Source organism: Carassius gibelio, chromosome B16, assembly GCF_023724105.1.
Source record: "Carassius gibelio isolate Cgi1373 ecotype wild population from Czech Republic chromosome B16, carGib1.2-hapl.c, whole genome shotgun sequence".
NCBI lineage: Eukaryota > Metazoa > Chordata > Actinopteri > Cypriniformes > Cyprinidae > Carassius > Carassius gibelio.
Genome location: NC_068411.1, coordinates 10,312,289 through 10,335,744, shown reverse-complemented (window position 1 = coordinate 10,335,744; position 23,456 = coordinate 10,312,289). Strand labels below are relative to the sequence as shown.

The following is a 23,456-nucleotide window of genomic DNA, read 5'->3' as shown; positions in this document are numbered from 1 at the left end:
TCCTTCATTTCTAAAGCACTTTATACAAAAGAGCTGGTTTCAGAGCAGCTTCTCCAAAAAAGTGAATTAACAGAATTTGTGGTGCAGACAAACACAAACCCTGCTTTAGTAATGCAATAGTGTCATTACTTCTCTCCAGTCAGTTTAATAAGTGTAATTCATCTGTGTTCTCCAGCAGGGGTCAGCAGTGTCTCACACTGACGGCTTCATCTCTCTCTCTCTCTCTCTGTGTCTCTCTCCCTCTCTCTCTCTCTCTCTCTCTCTGTCTCTGTCTCTCTCTCTCTCTGTCTCTGTCTCTCTCTCTCTGTCTCTGTCTCTGTCTCTCTGTCTCTGTCTCTGTCTCTCTCTCTCTGTCTCTGTCTCTCTCTCTCTCTCTCTCTCTCCATCAGTTCAGGGCCGTTGAGGTTGGTGTTACACACTTCTGCTCTCTAAACTCTCATCTGCACCTCATTTCTCAGTTCTGCGGCTCATCTGCACGTCTGCTCTCTCTTATATCATACTTTTTTTGTTGTTGTTCCTCTTGTGTTTGTGAGGTTGGCTCTTATTCTTTACTTCATATTCAGTAGTACATACCTTAAACAGGAATGCAATTTTATTTATAATAGCAAGCAGTACATGGTAATGTAGAATGTTTATTAAGTATCATGCATATTTAATACAGCACATGAGTGTGGCTGTTCAGCAGTTACACACACACACACACACACACACAAATGGAAAAAATCTGTGTCTGTGTTACTGTGTGAGTGTTTGTATGTGAGAAGCGTGTGCAGGATGTGTGCGTCATTAGAGGGAATCCCGTTCACTCGTGTGTTTGATTACTCAAGTGTTTGTTTACATTGGGGTTGTGTGTGTGTGTGTGTGTGTGTGTGTTCTCTCTCACTTTGAGAAGCCTGTGTAAAATGCTGCATGCTGATTTGGAGAGGATGATGTTAACGTGATTTAGCGCCGCCCTTCATGGATGTGTGAACTAGATCTTCAGACACACACACACACACACACACAGGAGCGCATCAGTCTCTCGCTGGATGACAGTGTGATCAGACTCCGTGTGGCCGCTCACATCAGTGTAGTTCAGTGGACACACACAGTCTGTGTTGGGGTTTGAGTTTGTGCCACAAGGAAAGAATTGTGGTGAATAGCTATTTTATGTATTTCTTTAAACCGCAGCCATCAGTTGTCTGTAAGCGACCTTCTGCTCAGCATCTCCTTTCATGCCCAGAGAAGAAAGAGTCTCATACAGGTGAGGAGTGACATGAGGAAGAGTAGATGACCGCTTTCATTTGTCCATGATCTTCTCTTTCATGTCTCCATTTGTGCATGTGATCATATAGATGATCCGCACTAAATAATGAATAGCAATAATAACAATAATACTCCTTGAAGTATTCCACATTTAAAATTTAGGGTTGATGTTTTTAAAGGTTTTATTTATTAATTCTTCTGCTCATGTGATTGTGATAGTCATGACTGTCCTGAGACATGGTCAGATGTGTTCAGAAGCCTCAAAAAACTGCTCAGTTTCATCAAGATCAGAGGTAACCAACCCTGCTCCTGGCGATCGACTGTCCTGCAAAGTTCAGCTCCAATCCTAATCAAACACCTCTGAAGCAACTAAATAAGGTCTTCAGGATCACTTAAAAATTAAAGGCAGGTGTGTTTGAATAGGATTGGAGCTAAACTTTGCATGGCTGGTTACCCCTGATCTAGAGTTACAGACGGATCACACACACAATCATTTAGAAGGAGAATCATAGGCCCCTCAAACCAGGGTCACCTTTCACACTCGATCTAGTACACTAACCCCTGAGCAGCTCATAAACACACTCAGGTGTGAGTGATCAGGAAGCCCTCGACCAGCGGTGTTAGCACTGGGTCCAGAAACACAGCCGTCTCCTCATGGCTGTGTGAGAACTCTGCTGGAGCCCTGAAGACCTGATGTGTTTCGCTTCATCAGAAAACCACCCCGAGTCCTTCAGCAAACAACAGCTCTGTCTGTCTGTGAGAGACACAGATGTGTGACAGCCGTGTGTTTGTCCCAAAGCTGATGTTCACGGCTCTCTGCGTGTCTCTGGATTCATGATCTGAGGCCTTCAGGATTCTCTATACGCCTGTGAGAGCCTCCCTCACATCACTGGACATGCATACGTGTTTCACCCATCCACAATTACCAATAAATCCAGGCTTTCTTGTTCCCATTCCACAAAAATTTATTGATTTGATTGATTGAAAATTGTCAATTTTGGCACCTTCAACTCATCTGCATTGTTTGGTCTCTTGTTTCTCATTTCCTCTTAATACTAATACTTCATAGATTCTCTCTGGGGTTCAGGTCTGGTGACCAACACCATGGTCATTTAACCAACTTTTGGTGCTTTTGGCAGTGTGGGCAGGTGCCAAATCCTGCTGGAAAATGAAATCAGCATCTTCAAAAAGCTGGTCAGCAGAAGGAAGCATGAAGTGTTCCAAAATTTCTTGGTAAACAGGTGCAGTGACTTCTTAACAGTCCAGTTCTTCTTCTCCTCAGCCCAGGTGAGACTCCTCTGATGTTGTCTATGGTTCAGTAAATCTCTTGACTCGTCTGTGTGTGGTGCTCTTGATGTCTTGACCCCAGCCTCCGTCCATTCCTTGTGAAGTTCACTCAAATTCTTGAATTCATTTTGCTTGACAATCCTCATTAGGCTGCGGTTTTCTCTATTGGTTGTGCATCTTTTTCTTCCACACTTTTTCCTTCCAGTCAACTTTCTGTTAACATGCTTGGATACAGCACTCTGTGAACAGTGGCTTCTTTGGCAATGAATGTTTGTGTCTTACCCTCCCTGTGAAGGGTGTCAATGATTGTCTTCTAGACAACTGTCAGATCAGCAGTCTTCCCCATGATTGTGTAGCCTAGTGAACCAAACTAAGGCCCCGTCCACACGGAGACGCGTTTCTGTGAATACGCACAAATTTTTTATCAGAAAGGCGTTTCGTCCACACGGTTCCGGCGTTTTCGTAAGGTGAAACCGCTATTTTTTTGAAACCGGGTCCCAGAGTGGATAAATTTGAAAACGCCGTCTTTGCGTTTTCGTCAGGATGGCTAATCCGTATAATTTCTGAAACGATGACGTCATCAGCCCACGTCTCCCCCCTAGTCAGACAGCTCTACGTCACGTAACAGCAACAAAAACATGAACAAACACTGAACGATTGTCTTTTTATTAACTAACATTAACACAGATTAATAAATAAAAAAAGGAAAACCAAGGAAACAAAACCGGAGCACACAACGTTTTGAACGTCAAAACGTTGTGTGCTTCGGTTCCGTTTCCTTGGTCCGAGCTAGACCTTGGTTTTCCTCTTTTGAATATTGGGTCCTGTTCCGTGAGCACCAATAAGGCTGAAGCGCAAGTGACTCCCTTCTACAGATTAATAAATGTATTGTTCCATGTTCATTTGTGTACCACGCGCAAGGTTTATGAGCATAGTCCAAGTCTTCTTCTCTGTTTTTAGTGTATCTCTGTGGCAGAATTACTGCGGCACATACTGGTCTGGCATGTATACTACATCATTATCCGGTTTTCGTGTAGACGTGGATATTTCTTGAGATGAGGAAAAAAAGATCGGATTGGGGTAAACTCCGTCTCCGTGTGGACGGGGCCAGAGAGACCATTTAAAGGCTCAGGAAACCTTTGCAGGTGTTTTGAGTTGATTAGCTGATTGGAATGTCTAATTTGTTGAGACAGTGAATTAATGGGCTTTTGTTAAATGTGAGCCAAAATCATAACAATTAAAAGAACCAAAGACTTTAACTAAAGTCTGTGTGCATTGAATTAATCTAATACATGAGTTTCACAATTTGAGTTGAATTACTGAAATAAATTCTCTTTTCCATGACATTCTAATTTGAGATTCACCTGTAGTGAATAGTGCTGGATATCAGAGAGACATCAGACTTCATTAAAACCACTTTTAATTGAAGATGCTTCTCATAATTGACATTAAGAAGTTTTTCAGAAATCTTACAGACTCTGTGAAATCAACCTGAGAGCTTTGTGTTGATGTCTATCGCCGAGCTGTACATGCATGCAGCATATATGTGCAGACTTCAAACTCTTTTAGAATACGTATGCATATAATGATCATGACTTGTCCCACACTAGACATTTTGTCCAGTCTGATGTTCACCTGATGGCTCTAATTCTTTATATCATATTCGGTAGTACATACATTAAACAGGAAAGCAATGTTATTTATAATGATGCTGTTGGTTATATAAAGAGAGAGTGTGTGGCTTGTAGGACAGCACTGCTCATTCCTTAGACCTGTCTGTGTTTAGCTCTGTCCTCTGGGGGTTTGCCATTATAAAAACAGGGCTGTAGCAGAAGAGGAAGTGGGATATTTGTGTAGTGTGAAGGTAAATTAATCTTTCCATTCATTGGGTGAGCATCTTTTGTCCCAGAGCTGTTTTTCTGGCCTCGTCCCTACAAACAGCCTGTAGTCTTTCACAGAGCCCCGCTGCAGGCGTCAAACACACAACCTGTGATGAAAAAACACCTCAAAGACACAAGTCTTCTGAATGAAAAGGAAAAATGTTTTTAAAATTCTCAGAGTGAGGCGAGCAGGACCTGGCCTTGGCTCAAACAAAAGCACAGTGCGGTTTACTCCATCTGACGCTTGGTAAATGCAGTCGCACAAAAGCACGGGTCACTGTCTGATGGAAATGCCAGTGAATCCGTGTTTGGGTTTGAAGGCATTAAGTGGAAACAAATCAATGCTCTTAAGAGACAAATATCAGTCCTGATGCCGTGACTGCATCTCTTCCTCACAAGGTTTGTAACACACAAATGTCTCTGCTTGATAACCATGTGCATTAGATTTCACTTCTTTTCCTCTGATCTCTGTGCAGGATGTAAACCACATGACTATTACTGGGACTAAACATGAGTAGCTTTCTGTTAATTTATCTGACATGGACATTTGTGTGTTGACCCTTGACCTGACGGATGATTCTGTCCACAGCAATGACTGGACGACATCCATTCTCATCCACACACACAAGTAGATAAAGAGAAAGCATCATTTAAAGCAGAAGTCCCATTGTTACCCTGCAGAGATCAGGAGCGCCTGAAGTGACATCAGATGCCCCTCATTAGGTTGACTTTTATTTTTGAGTCAGACATTTTAAGGTAATCCACTGAGTTAAACAGTACAAAAGTAAATTCATACCATGTAAACTCTCTTTACTCTGTGTTCAGTGGTCATGACCGAGGCTACAGCACTCATAGACTGAAATGTTCCTGTCAGACAGGCTTTACATGTTTGTTTAGCTCTGTGCACCTTTTGTGAGGGGATCCGAGAGGCTCCGGCTGATGATGAGGGGCATTAGACCCAGCTAAAGCAGCTTGGGTTCCCGACAGCAGTGTTTGAGAACAGGAGCTCTCTGACATTTCATCTTCTCTCCAGCTGTGGTAAATGTCACTTCATGTCTGGAGAAAGATGTTTGCTTGACTGGGTCGCCTCTCGCTGGATTGAGAGACGAGGCAGTGCTCGAGCGCTGGACCTCTGTGTCTGCTGTCCCTAATGTGGCCTGAAACCACTGCGACACCTCGTCATTCTCTTGGAAAGGGTCTTACTGTTCATGTACGCAGGCTTCTGTTCTGGTCACTGTGCTAAAAGCCCCGGTCAGCAGAACCCAAAGATGCATTACGTGCTGCTGAAGGCTTTTGCTGGAGTCCAGATGAAGCCAGTTATCCGTGGTCTTGTGCGGTCACACAGGTGCATGCACACGTTTGGTGAAACTTGTGTCCTGGCTGCTGTTTGAGATCAGCAAGATGGTAATAACCCTTGCCATGGACAGTAGTGCTCACTGACAGTGGAGTCAGGTGTAGTCTTACCTGGAGAGATCGTCTGTCCATCACAGTGCTCCTGACTCAGTGTTAGTGATCTTCTGATGTTAATATCCCGCTGAGCGAGGGGTTCCCGGCACGGATCAGAAAGCCCACTGCGCTCACGACTTTCGTCAGGGACCCCGTTCCACCGTTAATCCTTTTGCCAACTTTAATTTCACTGGCTATTCATCCTGTTTAAACAGCCCTTTCCCATCATGCAGTATTTATGGCTAACAGGATCTGTAGAGACGTGGAACGAGGGATCGAGTCAGCCGTAGATTCGGAGGTATTGACGGGTGGAGAGTGGCTCAGACGCGGGGCTGATTGAAGCTGTGGGGGTCCTGCAGACGGGCTTTTACTGCGGCATCAGAGCCACGAGGAGACCACCTCCAGACAATCTCCGTCCAGCGAGGTTTCACAGACCTGTCTGCCGTCTTCATGCTCCAACACCTTCCATTTAAACCTATTAGCGAGTACACTGAGGAGAAAACAACTCAAGTGTGTGTGTGTGTGTGTGTGTGTGTGGAGGTCATGTGTGTGTGCCCCGATCAATAATTTAGCAGAGCGACATATTTCACATTTCGAAGAGCTCCCTGGTGTTTTGATGGCTGGACACACAGTTTAGAATTTGTGATAAATCCTGAGGGCTGTCTGCAGAGATGAGAGTAAAAACCATGATGACGACGATATCAAGAGCTCACCTAAAAGACAAAAAGAGGCGAGAAACTCCTAGGGGTGTGACGGTTAGTATATAACCGTGAGACCGACGGTTATAGTTGAACACCGTCATTAGAACTCTATAACCGCCAAAACCGTGTCATTAAAATATTTTTTACAAACATTTTTTATCAAAAATTATTTTCATCTTTTAGATAAGATCATAAGATGCGCATTATATCGGGAGACATGGTTTTTACCACTTAATGAAGTTTTGTAAATCGTCAGACATGATATTTACCACTTCATAAAATTTTGCTTTGTAGAAAACCTTTCTTAAAAACGAATTTCGTTTTGTACAAATTTTATCTTAATTTTAATAAATGTTTCATCAACCAATTGCATGTATTTTAATAAATAAAAAGCAAGTAAAGCAGACAATGATAACCGTGACATGAAAGCACCAGCGCGCCGCTTGCACTGCACTGTGACCTAGAGCACATCTCATCGTAAATGAAATTCATCGTAGGCCTATGCCTCATACTTTAGCATTAAATATCTTTGCTGCATCCTTTCTAGAACAGACAATGGCTTTTTTTTTGCGGCTCGCATCAGCAAAGCATTGCATCGCCATAGACCGCAAAACAAGCAGCGGATGGCGGGCGGGTGCGGCTTTGAAATTTGCTGTATGATTTCCATGAAGCAAAAAACGAGGACGGATTCTCGAAATCCAGTCATGAAAATGAAACTTGCATTTTAATATGGACAGTCATGGAATTTGCCAAAGTTAGCATAAAATAATCAAATCAAATCTCCATATGGACCAGTAGCTATCTGTAAATGTTAAGCCGCAAAAGTTGTTTAAAATATAAATCCGTGTTCTGCGCGTCTCTGTGTGAATTAATGAATGGCAGAGACGTGCAGGTTTGTTTACTACATAGACTGAAGCGCATGACGCTTGCATTAATTTCAGCATCTGAGCTTCAGAGTTCTCTCTCCTTCAAGCGATCTGAACTTTTCAGTTCATCTCAATGGACGCACAGCGCACCTGTATTTGACACTCTGTAAACTCTTTGTGAAGGCGCATGACTCACCGTCACTTTACTGATAGCGCTGTTTCTCACACATGCAAAGAGAGAGAGAGAGCGAGAGTCTTACCACGCTTAAACAACACGCTATATGTAAACTATTCTTTGTTGTCTTCTCCTGTCAAAATAATGGATTAAATTTAGAAATATTCATATTCATTTTCGAACAAGCAGAAGACATACCAGTTTCTCCGGGAGTGGGCGGAGCTAATGGGCAAATGGCAATGGCTTTTTTTTGCGGCTCGCATCAGCAAAGCATTGCATCGCCATAGACCCCAAACAATCAGCGGATGGCGGGCGGGTGCCCCTTTACCGATCAGACCCCCCCCCCACCCCCGACGGTTATGTTATGAACCGTCACATCTGACTCACGTCATAACTGTCATCACCATTTCTGAAACCGGCACACCCCTAGAAACTCCCTGAGAAGAGGCCTAGAAAGAGAGCAAATAGAGCCAAACACATGAGGTCAAAGTGCGTAATACAAATGCCATAAAGTGCGAGTGTCTAGCGGATGAAGTAATCGAATGAACCCTCTCAGAGTCAACACTACAGATAATAACAATATTAAACTGCAGAAGTGAAGTCAGACGCCTCTGTTATCTCTCATTAGATGGGCGGCTCGTGTGGAGGCGGACCAGCTCTTTGACAGCTGATATTAAACATCAACACATGATCTAATCAGAGCTGATTTGGATGTGTAGTCTCCTCTCATAGCCAAACGCTCGGTCTCAAACATGGTCAGACCTACTAATGAAGGAAGAGCCATCATCCACATCATCTCAGCTCCTGCCTCAGGACCTGATCTCATGAATTAAGATGATAGATAGAGCAGATCGAAATATTTAGTGTACCTGAATACCGTGATCAGCATCATGGAGCTATGCACATCTGAATGTGTTGTTGAGTTGCAGGGAGACTTCAGGTACATCTTTGAGCTGAAGGTGAACAGAAGAGGCTGGGAATCCCTGGATTAAAGAATTAAGACCAGGATGAAGGAATGGTTGAACTTAATAAATAATGCTAATGTGGTTGCCTGGAGCCCCTGAAATCATTAAAGATCTCATTAAAGATAACGAACAGACACAGTAAGATTCTGAAAGTGCTGTGATTACTTTGCTTGTAGAAAGTGACAGACCAAAATCATCTCTGCAGCAAAGATGCATTTTTCCAGTATCTAAAGAGAATGGCTTGTCCTTAAGCACAGGGCTTTTCTCTGGATAATCACGCAGATTCCCTTCAGACCTCTGGCTCTTTCTCTTTTTCCTTGGTTCTGAGCTTCTCTCTGCTGGTGCTGTTGACATTATTCCTGAAAGTCTTCCTTTCCCTGTGTGTGAGCGAGAGACTAATCGGGCCAGAGGGGATGAGCGTCCCTCAGAAGGTCAGACGTAGCCCGAGCATCCCGGCCAGAAGCCTGAATAATTATGGATGTTGTGTTTGTGTGCTGGAGCCTGTGGTGTCAGTGAGTTTGACAGAGACGTTCCCAGGAACAGCTTGAGTAATGTGATCCTGGGCATTATTTCTGAGTCCTGTCGAGTCGCTTCACTCGAGGTCTTACTCTTAAAAGGGTCCTCTTCTGCTCTTTTACAAAGTCTTGAGTTTGTACAGTTTGGAGGGTGTACTAGAACATGTTCTCATGCTTGGTGGTTTGGAACACCTTATATTTCACAGAATTTACATTATTACAATACCTTTCTCCCCAGCCTGCCACAAACAGCTCCATTATTTCTGGGTTTGATGAAGGCCCGCCTTCCAGAAAACTAAATGTCTGTGATTGCTTATCTGTCCCAGTGCGTTGTGATTGGCGGACAGCTGAAATGCTGTTAAACAAAGCAGTGATTTCCATCGGCTCCAGGTTAAGGAAAGGATGACATCAATATTGCCATATCAATTTGAGCCGGATTCAGAGCCTGACAATATTGAGCAAGATGACTGATACGGATATTGCAAGATATATTAGACTGGTAATGTTACTGTTGGTGTTTTATTTATTAATTTTTATTTTTATTGTTTATTTTTATTTTTTTCAATCACGTTTTAGATAGGATGTCAACAACCACTTAAAAATGACTGCATTTCCTATGTACAGATAAGTGCATATGTATTATGGGTAACACTTTAGAATAGACAACACTTATTCACTATTAACTATGACTTTTCCCTGAATAAATCCCTAATTTGCTGCTTATTATATTAATAGTTAGTAAGGTAGTTAAGTTTGGGTCTTGGTAGGATTAGGAATGTAGAACAAGGCATTAATATGTGTGTATGTGAATATGTGATTAATTAGAACTAATAAATGGTTAATATTCTAGTAATATGCATGCTAATAATCAACTAAATAAGAGACCTTAAAATAGTGTCACTGTATTATGTTTGATTTTTAACTATATAACAATATAACATGAATTGCAGTGAAACTGTTATACAGTTGAGTTTATTTATACCACAGTCCAGTAGTGACACATATATGCAAACTCATTCTCTGCCAGCAGGAGGCGCTGTTGGAGTGGCAGAAATAGAGGTTTCCACGGTAACGCTGTACACAAAGTAGCACTCTGCTCACAAATGCTGCTTTATCAGACATTACAGGCAAGATGAAATGAAAATGACATCGTTTTCTGAAGACATCAGTATCCAGTATTGCACTGTTAGCAATTTATTGTAAAGAGAAATTGTAATTGTAACATGCATACATTGATATTCAGGTGCATGTGTAATAACTAGAGAAATCTTGACTCTCAGCAGCACTTCTTTTTCGTTGCTGTCTTGTCTGATGCACCATGACCTTGCCCTTCGTCACCCCCCAACCATTCCAATCTCTATAGGTGGGAATTATTTTAATTATAATCGAATGGGATGCTTTATGACATCACGAAACCTGGAATACAATGCTGTAGTCCAAACGAGCGGTTTGTTGTAGTTCTTGAAAAGGGATTGTTTTTTTGTTAAATGAAATATCTCCCTTTGGACTACACACTGACTAAAAGAAAAAAAAAGAAAAAGCATAATAGGACTCCTTTAACATCTTTTTTAACAAAGACCTTCAGACTGCGGTAGAAGTGATCTCTGGTCATTTGGTGGTTTTCTCTCACATCACTGCAGGTGTTTCCTGTGCTTATCTGCAGCATGTGTTACTGTAGTGCTGGAATGGGCAGTGTCTTTTACTGCGGCCTGCTGGGTAATATTAGACTCAGATGATCAATTTTAAAACATTTGAAAAGTAAGGATTGTTTGGAAATCCATATTTATAATTAAATCGAAAATCCGCACTAAAAACAGGGACACCACAAATGTACGTTCCTCAAATTTGAATGGAAAACTGCATAGTAAAGAAAACCTTTTGCCAAATACATGACTGAAATGTTTGTGCTGAACTGTGGATTCTTAGGGGGTTTTGTTCTTAGGGTTTCCCCCTCTCTTCAGTTTAATTGCAAGGTCTTAAATGGTTCAAATAAATTTGGGGACGGAGAGACAAGAATTGCTGTGTAGATGAATCTGTTGATTAATCTTCAGAAGGCTGTGACTTGAGTGAATAGGAGCGCTGCATGTTTGAGAGTCAGACTGCTGCTCAGTGTTCCGCTGTTGCCAGGGAAACCGCTGTGTTTCTGCTGTTCTGAAGCGCCTCCTGCTGGCGGAGATACATCTGCTGCTTCAGGGGAACCAGTGGATCAACAACAAGATAATGACTTATATAAGAATTAAACAATTAAGACAATAAGATATGCATAATTTAATATACTAATTGCTTGATAATAATTGTTTCAATTTATATAATAATTGATGCTTTTGACTCATCTCTATTCTTAATCGCTTAAAGACTGATATGTGAGGTTTGTCTTATAAAGGTCTTTAAAGGTCATAAATTTGATTTAAGGTTATACTGTGGTACCATTTGGAGTAAATAATTGTATAATAAGCCCTTTTTAACTGTCCTCTTGGGTTAATTAGAGAATGTTCTGTAGGCCACAAATAAAAAGACCTATGTACATTTGTTTGTTGCAAATTTATAGACCATGCAAATGAAGACGATGTAAAAGGTGTGTAGAGGTGGATTAGTAATCTGTCCCTGCTGTAGATGATGATGATGATGATGATGCATTTGCAGTTAGCGGCGCTTCAGCTCTCTTACTGATCAGACTCTTAGTATGAGAGCAGTTGTGCTCCTCAGAGTGATTCCTCACATCATCTGGTGTGTTGTGGTCATGGCACGCAGTCGTAGCAGTAGTTTCTGGATCTCACCGAAGCCCCCATCCCATCCCTCCCTCGCCCACAGCAGGATTTGTGGAGGGGGGCTCGTCTCCTCCATCTGAAGCACACTAATCGTCCCCATTGTCCAGCCCAGCACTCGGCAGCTGCTGCTTTGTGCCTGCATCCCATTCACCGCTCAGTAAAGAACAGGCTCCAGGTAGTGAATAGTCAAGGGTGCAGCTAATTTACCCCCCATATCTCCCTATAGCTTTGGGGGAGGAGAGCCAGCTCCCACAATGCTTTGCATGCAGCAGCTGAAGCAAGAGGCTCAGTCATTATCTGTCTCTCTCTCTTTCTGTCGAAGCCGGGGAGAAATCCTATTAGGCTTTTATTTCTCACCTCTGTTGGAAGAGGCCAGGCTTTTGTCAGGACTTCTGATGTGAAGAGCTTGAGACGGAGTCACCTCAAAGCCTCGTGTGCTTCTGGACTGAAACGTTCAGGCAGACATTAGTCCAGAGTAAAGGAAGAATATAGAGCAGAAGTATCAGTCCATGTCACTCCGGTTACTCTGAATATAGTGAACATTCACACAGTTATGATGGTGAGATATCAGCATTCTCTTGACTCCACGAAACGGTGTGACTAATGTTTTTAACGCTGTGTTTGGATATTTAGGAGTTCATGCACCAGAGCCAAGTCATGTTGAAACCACATATAATCAGCTGAGCCCTAATAAAACAAGATCCCTAATAACAGCAGAACAGTAGCATCAGTGAAGTTGAAATGTGTTGTGAATCTTTGTTGGATATCTTAATAAATATATATATATATGTATATGTATATATATATGTATATATATATATATATATATATATATATATATATATATATATATATATATATATATATATATGTATATATAGGGGCGCATGCTTGACCATAATGTATAGCGTGCACAACGCTCACACAGGGCCAGATTAACACTTTGTTGTACCCTGGGCAACAATATTCAAGGGCCCCATCATCACGACCCCAGGATCACCATAATATGGTCATATACAGAATATATTACTGTAATATACAGTAAATATACTCAATGCTTCAAATTCTAACTGTCATCAGGTGTATTTTGATTTACAAATATTTAAATGCTCATAGAACTACAAACGCACTACTATGTCCCCTATCAAATACATTCACTCACATATGATGCTATGAACACAAAACACATCAGCATCTGTATAATCTGGTAAAATTGACCACTACATTGAGAGGGAGGGAAATATCCTCCATTTTCACAAAAATGAATAAATGAGCAACCACTTTCAAACCATTGTTTATTTAACAACATTTATTTATTAAATGTATTGAATTGATAGAGCTATAACAGAAGACCACAGACAACACATCAAGAAACACTTTGGTCCTCAGCTCATTTTAAGCAGAAATCCCCCTGACAGGGTGACCCTGTTTCCCCAGAATTCAACAAGGCAATCAAGTTATTAGTCCAACACAAACAATTTGAAATCTGCCAGTTATCCCTCCACAACAATTTACAGCATTTTAATGAAGCTGGCACCTCAAGGAAAAAGCTCATTTTAACTTGTTTTAAAATAGAACAACAACATATCACAGCACAATTAACCAGTTAAACATTTTAGTGCTACATAAACATTTAGAAATCTGTCAATTTCTCTGAAGAAGACAAGACAGAAACAAATGCTACATAATCTGGCAAAACACACAATTTAAGTCCTAAATGATGATGAAGTGCATGTTTGAATTTGAAATGCTCTTCGCTCTCCGGGCTGTAAACGTAAACTGGCGGTGTAGAAAAGTCCTGGCTAGCTGAGTTGTCCTGGTCGTTGACGGAAGCTGACTTAGATCTGTCGGCAACATTAACAGGAGTGAAGGAATTGCCTATTTTAGGTATATACTTTAAATTTTCTGCGTTTCTGATGTCCTTTCCTTTTTTAATTTATGCTTCGCGCTCCCACTTAGCTTCTCCATGTAAGTTTTTTTTCTGTTGTAGCAACGCCTGACGTAACCCGCTCTGCGTAACATTTGACCCACCTCATGCGGACTGACCAATGAGGAGAGGGTCTTAACTTGAGGCTCTCTCTTCATTGGTCAGTCCGCATGAGACTGACTCTCAGCCGCTCAAAGTCATAGGCAGCGCAGCGTCTCTCTGTGCAGCGCGCAAAAGCCCGTGTTGACAGTTTGTTTAATATAAAGCGGGAGTCGGGAGATTACCCGATACAGTATTTTGCGCGTGCCCTTGCTGCCCTGGTCCCTTTAGAGGTCTTGGGCCCCTGGGCAATTGCCCAGTTGCCCGTATGGTTAATCCGGCCCTGCGTGCATACACTTTGCTCATAAATTTCTACACAGATGCAACAGTTATTTTTGCAAATCATAAATTGTTACACTAAAAAAAAATTAACACATGAGATGACGGAAATCATTATGGTGTATTTTGGGTGGGTTTCTCCCATCCCCATACAACACAACTTCTCTGTCTTTCACTGCTCTTACAAGAACATCAGTCTCCTCGGCTGTGAACCGCTCCTGGCGTGCGCCTGGTAAATACGCCATAATAATAGCAATCCATAATGGAGCTTCGCACCTGCTTTTAAAGGGAATGTTGGATGACGCTCTGATTGGTTTATTTCACGTTACGCCCAAACCACACCTATGAATAATGAAGCTACTTCAGACCAACCCATTTTAGATTTGCGCCGGGCGCAAGAGCCATTTATCCCGCCGGGAAAATAGCAACAGCGCCGAGACCCGCCCACAAACTTACTTGCGTTTCGCGCTTTGACACTTGCGTTTCAGATCGTTAAAATAGGGCCCAAGGAGTAACATTAAAATACAGCAGTGTAGTAGGCCTCACTATTCAGCTCTGCTAATAAGAATATTTATTATCGACAGCCACTATAACATTGTAAATACACAGTTAACATTAACACTGTACTGTGCTTGCTTACTAACAGCTAAAAAATAAAAATAAAAGACATTTGTTAAAATTTTATTCAAATGTGTTGTACCTAGAAGTAAAAAAAAAAAAAAAAAAACATTGTACAGTACTTAAATGTAAACCCCCCACTCTAATAAAGATTAAAATGAAAATGTGCTGTTTTAATATGAATGTATGTTTAATGTAGTGATTCCTCTACGTAACACTAGAGGGATATGACTTCTCTGATATGGCACTGTAAAAACCAACAATATAGTTTCACTAATAACTCCACGGTTATGTGATCGAATCAGAATTGTTTCTGCTGAATACTTGCTTTATTTTATTTGTTATGTATTATTATTTCAGCAGATGAAGGCTGTAATGATGTTTCAACAGTGTGTTAAAGTCCAACAGAAACCGGTTCCAGCTTCAGTCAGATGTTCAGTGTCCGTTTCTTCAGCTGGTGTCTTAAAGCTAACTAATGCTAAAGCTAACAGTCACATCTCTGCTTCCATGGGTCTCCAGGTGGCTTTATCATTTTGAGCTTGATGAACTGAACAGATAATTCAGACTCTGACAGACTCCTGAACGAGAAGCGTTGTTTTGTTCAAACCAAGTAATGTCTGAATTCTATTTCCTTAAATGTCATGTCTGTCTAAACGTCTGCTCTTGGACACATGCATTGTGAAAATGATTTACAATTCAATTTCCTGCTGTACTGTGTGATGGCAAATTATGGAGGACATGGAGGGAATTAAACGTCTCAGAGTTGTGTTCTGTGACATCGACCCGGCCTCACACCTTCAGTCACAGAACACAGCCACAAGCCAAAGCCTCTGTTAGCCGTCCTTTAGTGTGAGCGGGACACTAATGCAGATCAGGACTAGACTCTCCTCCAGACAGGACTGTTGGGTGGTGTTTGGTGGACGTCCTCTGCGCTGGAGGAATGGGTCAGCGGTCAGGGATGCTCGGTCATCATGAATCCTCCACACACAGACGTCAGCAGCTCTGAATGGCTCTTTTGTTATTACTCCTAGTTTTGCTTTGTTTAATTGACTCATCGTGGCTCATCTATTATACTGCATATTACTAAACAGTTCTGAGATTCCTGATCGGCTGAGAAACATGTCAAGCCATTGCTAAATATCCAACATGGCACACGAGTTTAACCCCTTCACTGAATCACAGACACACCATCAGTGGGTTCTTCCGTTGTTCTGACCTCAGTGTTGTATTTCACTGAAGAAAGTCAGAATAACAGAGTTAATTTTCTTTGGGTGAAGAGATTATTATAACTGTTATGAAGTTCTTTGTTGCCCGTCAGCCGCACGGTTAAATCCCATCAGTGACTAATAAGATCTCTCATCTAATAAGAAGAAATAGAAGCACGCTGAAGGACATGCTCTGCGGCGTCACGCATACACACTCAGATTTGGGAAAAAATTGTATGCCAATTATCACAGCTCATTTTTATGCAAATTACATGGCCAGAGTGCATTTTTTAGCTAATGAATTGGCTTGTAACAGAGTAAATGGAATGGGACGGGGCCTGTGGGACATCTTGGGGTTTGTTGCGACAGCATCTGAGCTCAGAGGATGTGTAGAAACATGAGATGCTGAGGGGTGTGTGTGTGTGTGTGTGTGTGTGTGAGCAGTACAGTAGCATCCGTATAGAAGAAACTAAACCCAGTTCTCTTGTTTCTCCTCTGTCTAGACCAGTGTAAGGCTCGCAGGAGATTTCCATCATCTTTGTCCGTTTCAGAATATAATTTATTATACACAAACATCATGTAATATGAGACTGGAGTGACACGGGCCACTGCTTGGGTCCTTTTGAAAGCAGATCATATTCAGTTCCTCAAGTACTTCATTAATAGACTGGAGTTATACTGGAGTCTCTGATCAGCTCTGGTTTTCCGGTGAGATCTCGGTGTTGTGTTGGTGAATTGTTGGCTCAGTGTGATCTCAGAAGTGTGTGTGTGTGTGTGTGTGTTTGAATGGACGAGCATCATGCACAGCTACAGCAGTGAGTCGTGAATGTTCTGCTTGTCTCTCTAGAGCTGGAACACTACACAGACGCCACGGTTCAGGGCGAGCTCAGTACAGCAGGAAAAAAAATCTACTACGCTACTGTTACTTTTCATTTATACAGTAGTACAAATTCATATTTTTTCCACCTATAAGTGAAAATACTAAATACTATTACATTGAGATTTATACATCATTCCATTGCTATATACAGTAGTTTGTTCGGAGGACAATATTTGTCTGAGATACAACTGTTTGAAAATCTGGAATCTCAGGGAGCAATAAAAAATCAAAACATTGAGAAAAACACCTTGTCCAAATGAAGTTTTTATCAGTGCATATTACTAATCAAAATTAAGTTTTGATATATTTAGGGTAAGATATTTACTAACTAACTTCATGTAACATGATTTTAATTTAATATCCTAATGAATCTTGACATAAAAGAATCTATATTTTTCTATAAATCTATATTTTTGATCCATACAAAGCATGTTTGGCTATTGCTACAAATATATTCTGTGCTACTGATGACTGGTTTTGTGCTGCAGACACACACACACACACCTATTTCTCTCAAATCTGTCTAAATCTGTGTTCGTGAGCACTTCTCCTTTGTGTTAATGCTCAATGGGTGACATGTTCGTCGAGTATGTTTGCCATGCAAGAACCGTTTTCAGCTTCCAGGAATGGTGTACAGATCCTTGCAGCATGGGGCCGTGCATTATCATGCTGCGACATGAGGTGTACAGTAAATCTGTCTTTTATTGTGTCCAGTCTAAGACACACGTGTGTAATAATCCTGCTGTCTAATCAGCATCTTGATATGCCACACCTGTGAGGTGGATGGATTATCTTGGCAAATGAGAAGTACTCACAAACACAGATTTAGACAGATTTGTGAACAATACTTGAGAGAAATAGGCCTTTTGCGTTGCTGTGAGCGCCCCCTTCTGGATTGGGGGTGAATTGCCTGTATTTGTTGTAAGGCCTCGTGCACCGAACTGAGATGTTTGTTCTGTGTCGGTTCAGTACGAGTACATGTATGGATCCACTCCTAGTGTTTTAAGAGCCTCTTCCTCATCACTGGTAACCACAGACCCGCTGGATCAGAGGAGAGCTGGGAGTGTGTCGTACTGTAGACGGTGAACCGAGACATTTTGGATGTGTGTCTCATCTGACCCGTCTGTTTTAGGTCTTGGAGTCTGTTAACTGATGTGTGAAGTCATTAGGAAGAGTTTGAGCATGTGCAGTGTTGGTGTGCCTCCAGGAACAGGGTTGACCAAAGCACTAATGATGGCAAACACCACCCATCACAAACCTCCAGTCTGGACAGCAGTAAACCCTTCAGCTGGATTGGTTTTCGGTTACGGTGGTTATGCAGTGTCCCTGTGTGTTGGGAGCAGACTCTGTTTGCACACCATCACTTTAGGAACATTTCATGATGGTAATTATTCACAGGCCAAGCTCCGCTTTAAACAAGTCTGTGTAAAACCCAATTAACCATTTATCTTTATCATCACTGGAAACTGTACTGAAGCGCTAAGTGTGTGGTGTATCACAACAGTTTAACGAGTTGGTTCATCTGATTCTTATGAAACCAGGTTAAGATAATAACCCTGGTGTCAGCTGGAGCTGTAGTGCGGTGGTGCTGGTCTGGTCATCTCTCTGACCCTGGGTTTCCCCGCAGCTGGACGGACTGACAGGGTTGAGTCCAGTGCTTCAGAGCAGGAAAGGCAGGGCAACTGTTTCCGGAAACGACACACATCCTCACGCTCTTTCCACACCGCCTCGTTTCCATCCCTCGCTCACATTCCCCTTCTTGATTGCTGGAAAAAGGAGCACAATGTATGTCACACATCCAGGGATAACCCAGGGTCTGGTGATGGAGAGGTGTGCTCATCCTGTTTTCAGCACACACCTGCTGCGTCACAGGGCTTGATGGACTCTGTTTTGTGAGGTTGTATGATTACATAGTCCCATGGTGCCATGACCCGGCCCAGATGAAGCAGAGATTCACGACTGTGTTATTGCACATGAGCTGTGACCCCTGTGTATGAGACATTAAACACGAGCTCGACGCAGGGATTGTGTGTTAGGAGACTAGTTGGGTCATGTTCTCCTCCTCTGTCCAGGATGCATTCGATCTAGAAACATGATTTGGCTCCTTGACTTTACAACGACATTTCACTGGAGGCAAAGCTGCTGAATCTGCGTGGACACAGGCTCTCTTTCACATTTACGTTTCATTAAGGCTTTGCTAATCATGTGTGTGCATGTGAAGCAGCATCCTGCTCAGGTTAGATTCAGGATAATGAAATGATTGGCCGAACCTTGAGTGTTTCCCCTCTGACTGCTGATGCTCAGTCCAAGTCATCAGTCTGAAGTCTCTCAGTCATTATTTGCTGCTCTGGAGAACACATGGAGGCTGAACTGCTGTAGTTTATCTCAGCGCTGTGCATGAATCTTGTTGTTCACTACACTTACAGGACAAGGTCTGTATGACAGCTCAGAATCCCGTCCTGTCTGTTTAGAAACTATGGTCGTTTTACAGCTTTTTTTGTTTTGTTTTTTCACATCCTAAGCCACTTTCTGTTCAGGTCAGATGACTGCTGGTGTTCACTTCTGTGTGTGATGAGGCTGATGGTGTTGTGTTTCAGAGGGTGTCTGTGAGATCTGGCTGACCAGCGAGGACACGGGTGCGTACGGCAGGGACATCGGCACAGACCTGCCCTCTCTGCTCTGGGAGCTGGTGAAGGAGATCCCCGAGGGAGCGATGCTGCGTTTGGGCATGACCAACCCTCCCTACATCCTGGAACATCTGGAGGTGCGTCCCCGTCCTCTTACTAACCGCTTGACTACCCATAGTGCACTTCACTCTTAAGCTCTTGCAGCAGATGAAACATTACTATCACACACTAGGGGCACAGCGTCACACAAAAATCATGTTTCAGTATAGAGTCAGTGTGGCAAGTGGAAAAAATACTTGTTTCTTTTTTCTTAGTTTGCATTTATTTTTTAATTTGGTTTGCTGGGCATGGAACCAGATCAAATGTAAGATATAAGTTATGCACTGAGGAAAACTTTTTAAGCAGCACACGCATCTGACAGGAGGGCAAGCTGTGTTAAATGCTTAGTTATAACAGAGGACCCATACTAAAGGTTTTCAGTACAATTATGTGTACCATAACTCCTCTATGAGGCACATATGCTCTGTCTGACACTTTCAGACTGCTGTGTGTTTGGCCTTTCCTTCGATTTCAACTGTGTGTGTGTGTGTGTGTGTGTGTGTGCTACCTTCTTTCAGTCAGTGAACACACATGTTCTAGTAAAAGTGATCACAGTGTCTGAGTAGTTTTAGTGTAGATAGGTTGTTGTCCTCTTGTTTGTGTGAGCAGCCCTAAATTGTCTCTTGTCTGATTATGGTCGATCTCTAGCACACAGAAGTGACTGTAGCATCGACTCATTCTAGAACAATACCCAGAATGCTGTGCGTTCCTCCTCTGAGCCCCAAATGCAGAGAAGTGCTGGGAGAAGCAGTTTTAATTTGCAGAGGGTTAATTGAGGTTCTCATTTTGTCCCCCGATGTATAGCTTACGTTTATGCACTGTTACATTCAAATTAAAAAGTGATGATTTTTTTCCCCTAAATGAAGAGAAATAACAATTAAATGCTAATTAGAAACGAGGCGTGCTTGTATACGTGCTAGAGGACGGTTATTTCTTTTTATGTGCTAATTTGATTTCCGTCGTTGGACTATTGGTCCTGATTTCATTTCCACGTGCTCAGCAAGTGTGTTTAATTGCATGTCATTGCTCTGATGCGTCTGTTTGTCGTACGGGAAGCAGCGGAGCACAAGTTCACGATCAGTGCTGCTCTTCTTTCTTCAAGAGACTGACGCTCTCCACTGACTTCTACACGAGCAGCAGACCGTGTAGTGTTCACTCAGCGGGCGTCTCTGTAAGAATGAGGTTTCTCAAGAGATCACGTCACATATAGACAGAGGGGCTGAAATCACCAGCTCATGCGAACATCTTCTAAATCATCACAGGGTGCTTTAGTTAACACTAGAAGTTTCCTCTTCTTATCAGAACACGTCCCCTGACTCTTCCAGATCTCCTCCATTTCCAGGCTCTGAAGTGTTTCTGCGAGTGGAGAGCTGTGTGTGATTCTGGAGGCTGCGCTGTCTCTTTCTGAAGAGTCTTCAGCAGCATTAGAGGTGTTCAGCAGAGCAGGAGTGTGATTAATGAAGCCTCTGTTCAGCGTTAGGAACGACAGAAGCACTGTCACACAGGACAGAACCGATCAGTGAGGTGTGAGAGAGAACAACACCTTCCTGACTCTTTCTGAAGAAAATGGTTCTCGAGCACTAATAATTGAGCTCTTACGCGCAGATGTCCTTTAGACAGGTGTGCAGATGTAGAAATGTATTCATATAGTGCTTGTGTTCAGGGTTTAGGAGTGATGCATGAACACTAATGAGAATAACACAGTGCTGAACGCTAGCCTCTTCGTTAGTAACGAATGATCAGGTTGTGTGACGGAGTCTGATGAACAGAGCGAGTGTGAGGAAGAGCTGCAGCTTTCACTTTGATGTGCTGCTGATGACACAAATCTCTCTTTGATGTCATCTTATTCCAGGAAGCAAAACTTGGCGGCCTGAAGATGTAGCTTTTCCGAAACCAGAGCGTATCGCTTCATTATGACATCTGACCCGCCGCTTGACCCGCTGTACCATACATGAACACAGTAAGAGCTGTGGGGCAGCAGAAATCCAAAGACAGGCTCTCAGATCACATCCTTAAACTGAGATCCAAGCTTTGTGTGCTCACCGCTCCACCTGATCACCATCCGAGCCTTGACCTCCAGGCCGTAGTGTCCACTCATCATGTGCTGGGATACATTAGCCTTCACATTTTTCCTTTTGAAGAGCCTTTTAATTGGTGGCCAGGATGTTTAATTCATGTGTGCTTCAGTGCGGCGGGTCACAGGAAGTCCTCACTGAAAGCCCTTCTGAGAGCGAGACGAGAGCGTGATCCACCGTAGTGCTCTCTCTCAGTGAAGCACCCTCGACGGTCAGCTAATGAAGGGACGACATGAAAACCATCTTCAGCGCACCTTGCTGACCAGAAGGAACAGACTCCAGATGATTAGCCTGATGAGCTTGTGTTTCAACGTCTCGCTTTCCTTCGCTCACCCTCTTTTTGGGAATAATTCAGGGTTGTTTACTGTACAGTAACCCAGAAATCAGATCTGGTCTAAAATGAAATTCAGGATCAAACACATAGATTGATTGAGACATGATTAATTTCAGTAAGACATTGATTCATGTTTATTTGGTTCTGTGGCAGTAAAGAGGACCAGATGATCAGTTTAATAAACAGTGCGGTTGTTTCTCCAGCATTAGTGTCACACAGCTGATGTCTTTATCTGTGTTAGTTGATCACAGAACAGAGTCAAAATATGCCATCGGAGAAACTTTAATTAATGCCACTGCTTTAGGCCCTCCAAAAATATCACCAGTTAATGCCATATAATATAATCTCCCTCCAGTGATGTTCTGTGGATCTTCTCGGGTCTCACTGAAGAACATCATGTAGCTCATGTAGGCTTCTAGGGCCAGGTCTTAAAGTAACACGGTAAAGAATCATTCATTCTGTGGTGCCTAATGCACCAGCGTCTGCTCAGGTCAGTAACCCCAGTCATGATCACACTGATAGTTATGCCTGACTAAACTGGAGCTAATTAAACCCTGATGCAAATTAGAGAAATGAAGTGAAGGTGTGAGGGAAGTGAACGAGCGTCTCGCTGTCTGTCCTTGAGTCTAGAGATGTGTGAACATTCACAGTTCAGTTAAAGCTCAGGCTCTGGAGACTCGCACCATTTGTGTTTGGAGCGGCCGCTAATTTCTTCTCAAACACAGGCCATTTTCATATTAATTAACCGCCAGAGACTCTGTGTCCATTAGGGGCTTGATGAAGCATGGCATGGCCAGTAGATGAGACTCAGACTGTATCAGCTCGGTCATCAAACTAAGATTAAATGAGAAGCGTGCGGTGAGACTAGAAACAACACCAGGAATTACATCCAGCTCAAGAAGTTCAGGGAAATTTCATTCTTTTATTGTTGTGTGAGAAATTGTAATGATATTTATTGATTAATAATGTACTTCAGAATAATTTTTGTTCAAAACCAACACACATACACAGACTTCAATAATTGTATATGTTTTTAACTAGAGTTTAATGCAATAAAAGAATACTGCAGTCCAAATTATTATTCTCTACCAAAACATTTGGAAACACGTGACATTATTTCACACGATCTTCTCGGACAAACGCCTTGATTTATTTCCAGTTATTATGAAGCCCCTCCCTCAGAAACACACGATGGGCTGGGATTGGTCGGCTGGCTCAGTGTGTTGTGATTGGCTAAACCATCTTTTAATATACGGTTTTATCCTGATTAAAGCTTTAATACAGCTCTGCAACTGTACACGCGTCCGTGTATACCGCTTCTCATTTCTCTGTGGAAATAAGAGTATAATAGTTTGTAGCAGCTGATCTGATGATCTGAATGAGAGAGAAACCGAGAGATACAGACGTGAGGAACAGTATTGAGAACACTGTGAAACTTGTGAATCCATTAGAATGGTTAGAAGAC

General features: G+C 42.3%; 1 protein-coding gene across 2 annotated transcripts in view; it reads left to right on the top strand.

The window, feature by feature from the left end:
- Window positions 1-23,456, top strand: part of cdkal1 (CDK5 regulatory subunit associated protein 1-like 1) — a 186,017-nt gene that overhangs the window by 86,355 nt on the left and 76,206 nt on the right. For both annotated transcript variants that reach the window (XM_052579496.1, XM_052579497.1), the window contains exon 9: window positions 19,454-19,620. In XM_052579496.1, the coding sequence (XP_052435456.1) occupies window positions 19,454-19,620 (167 nt within the window). The remainder of the gene's footprint in view (window positions 1-19,453; window positions 19,621-23,456) is intronic.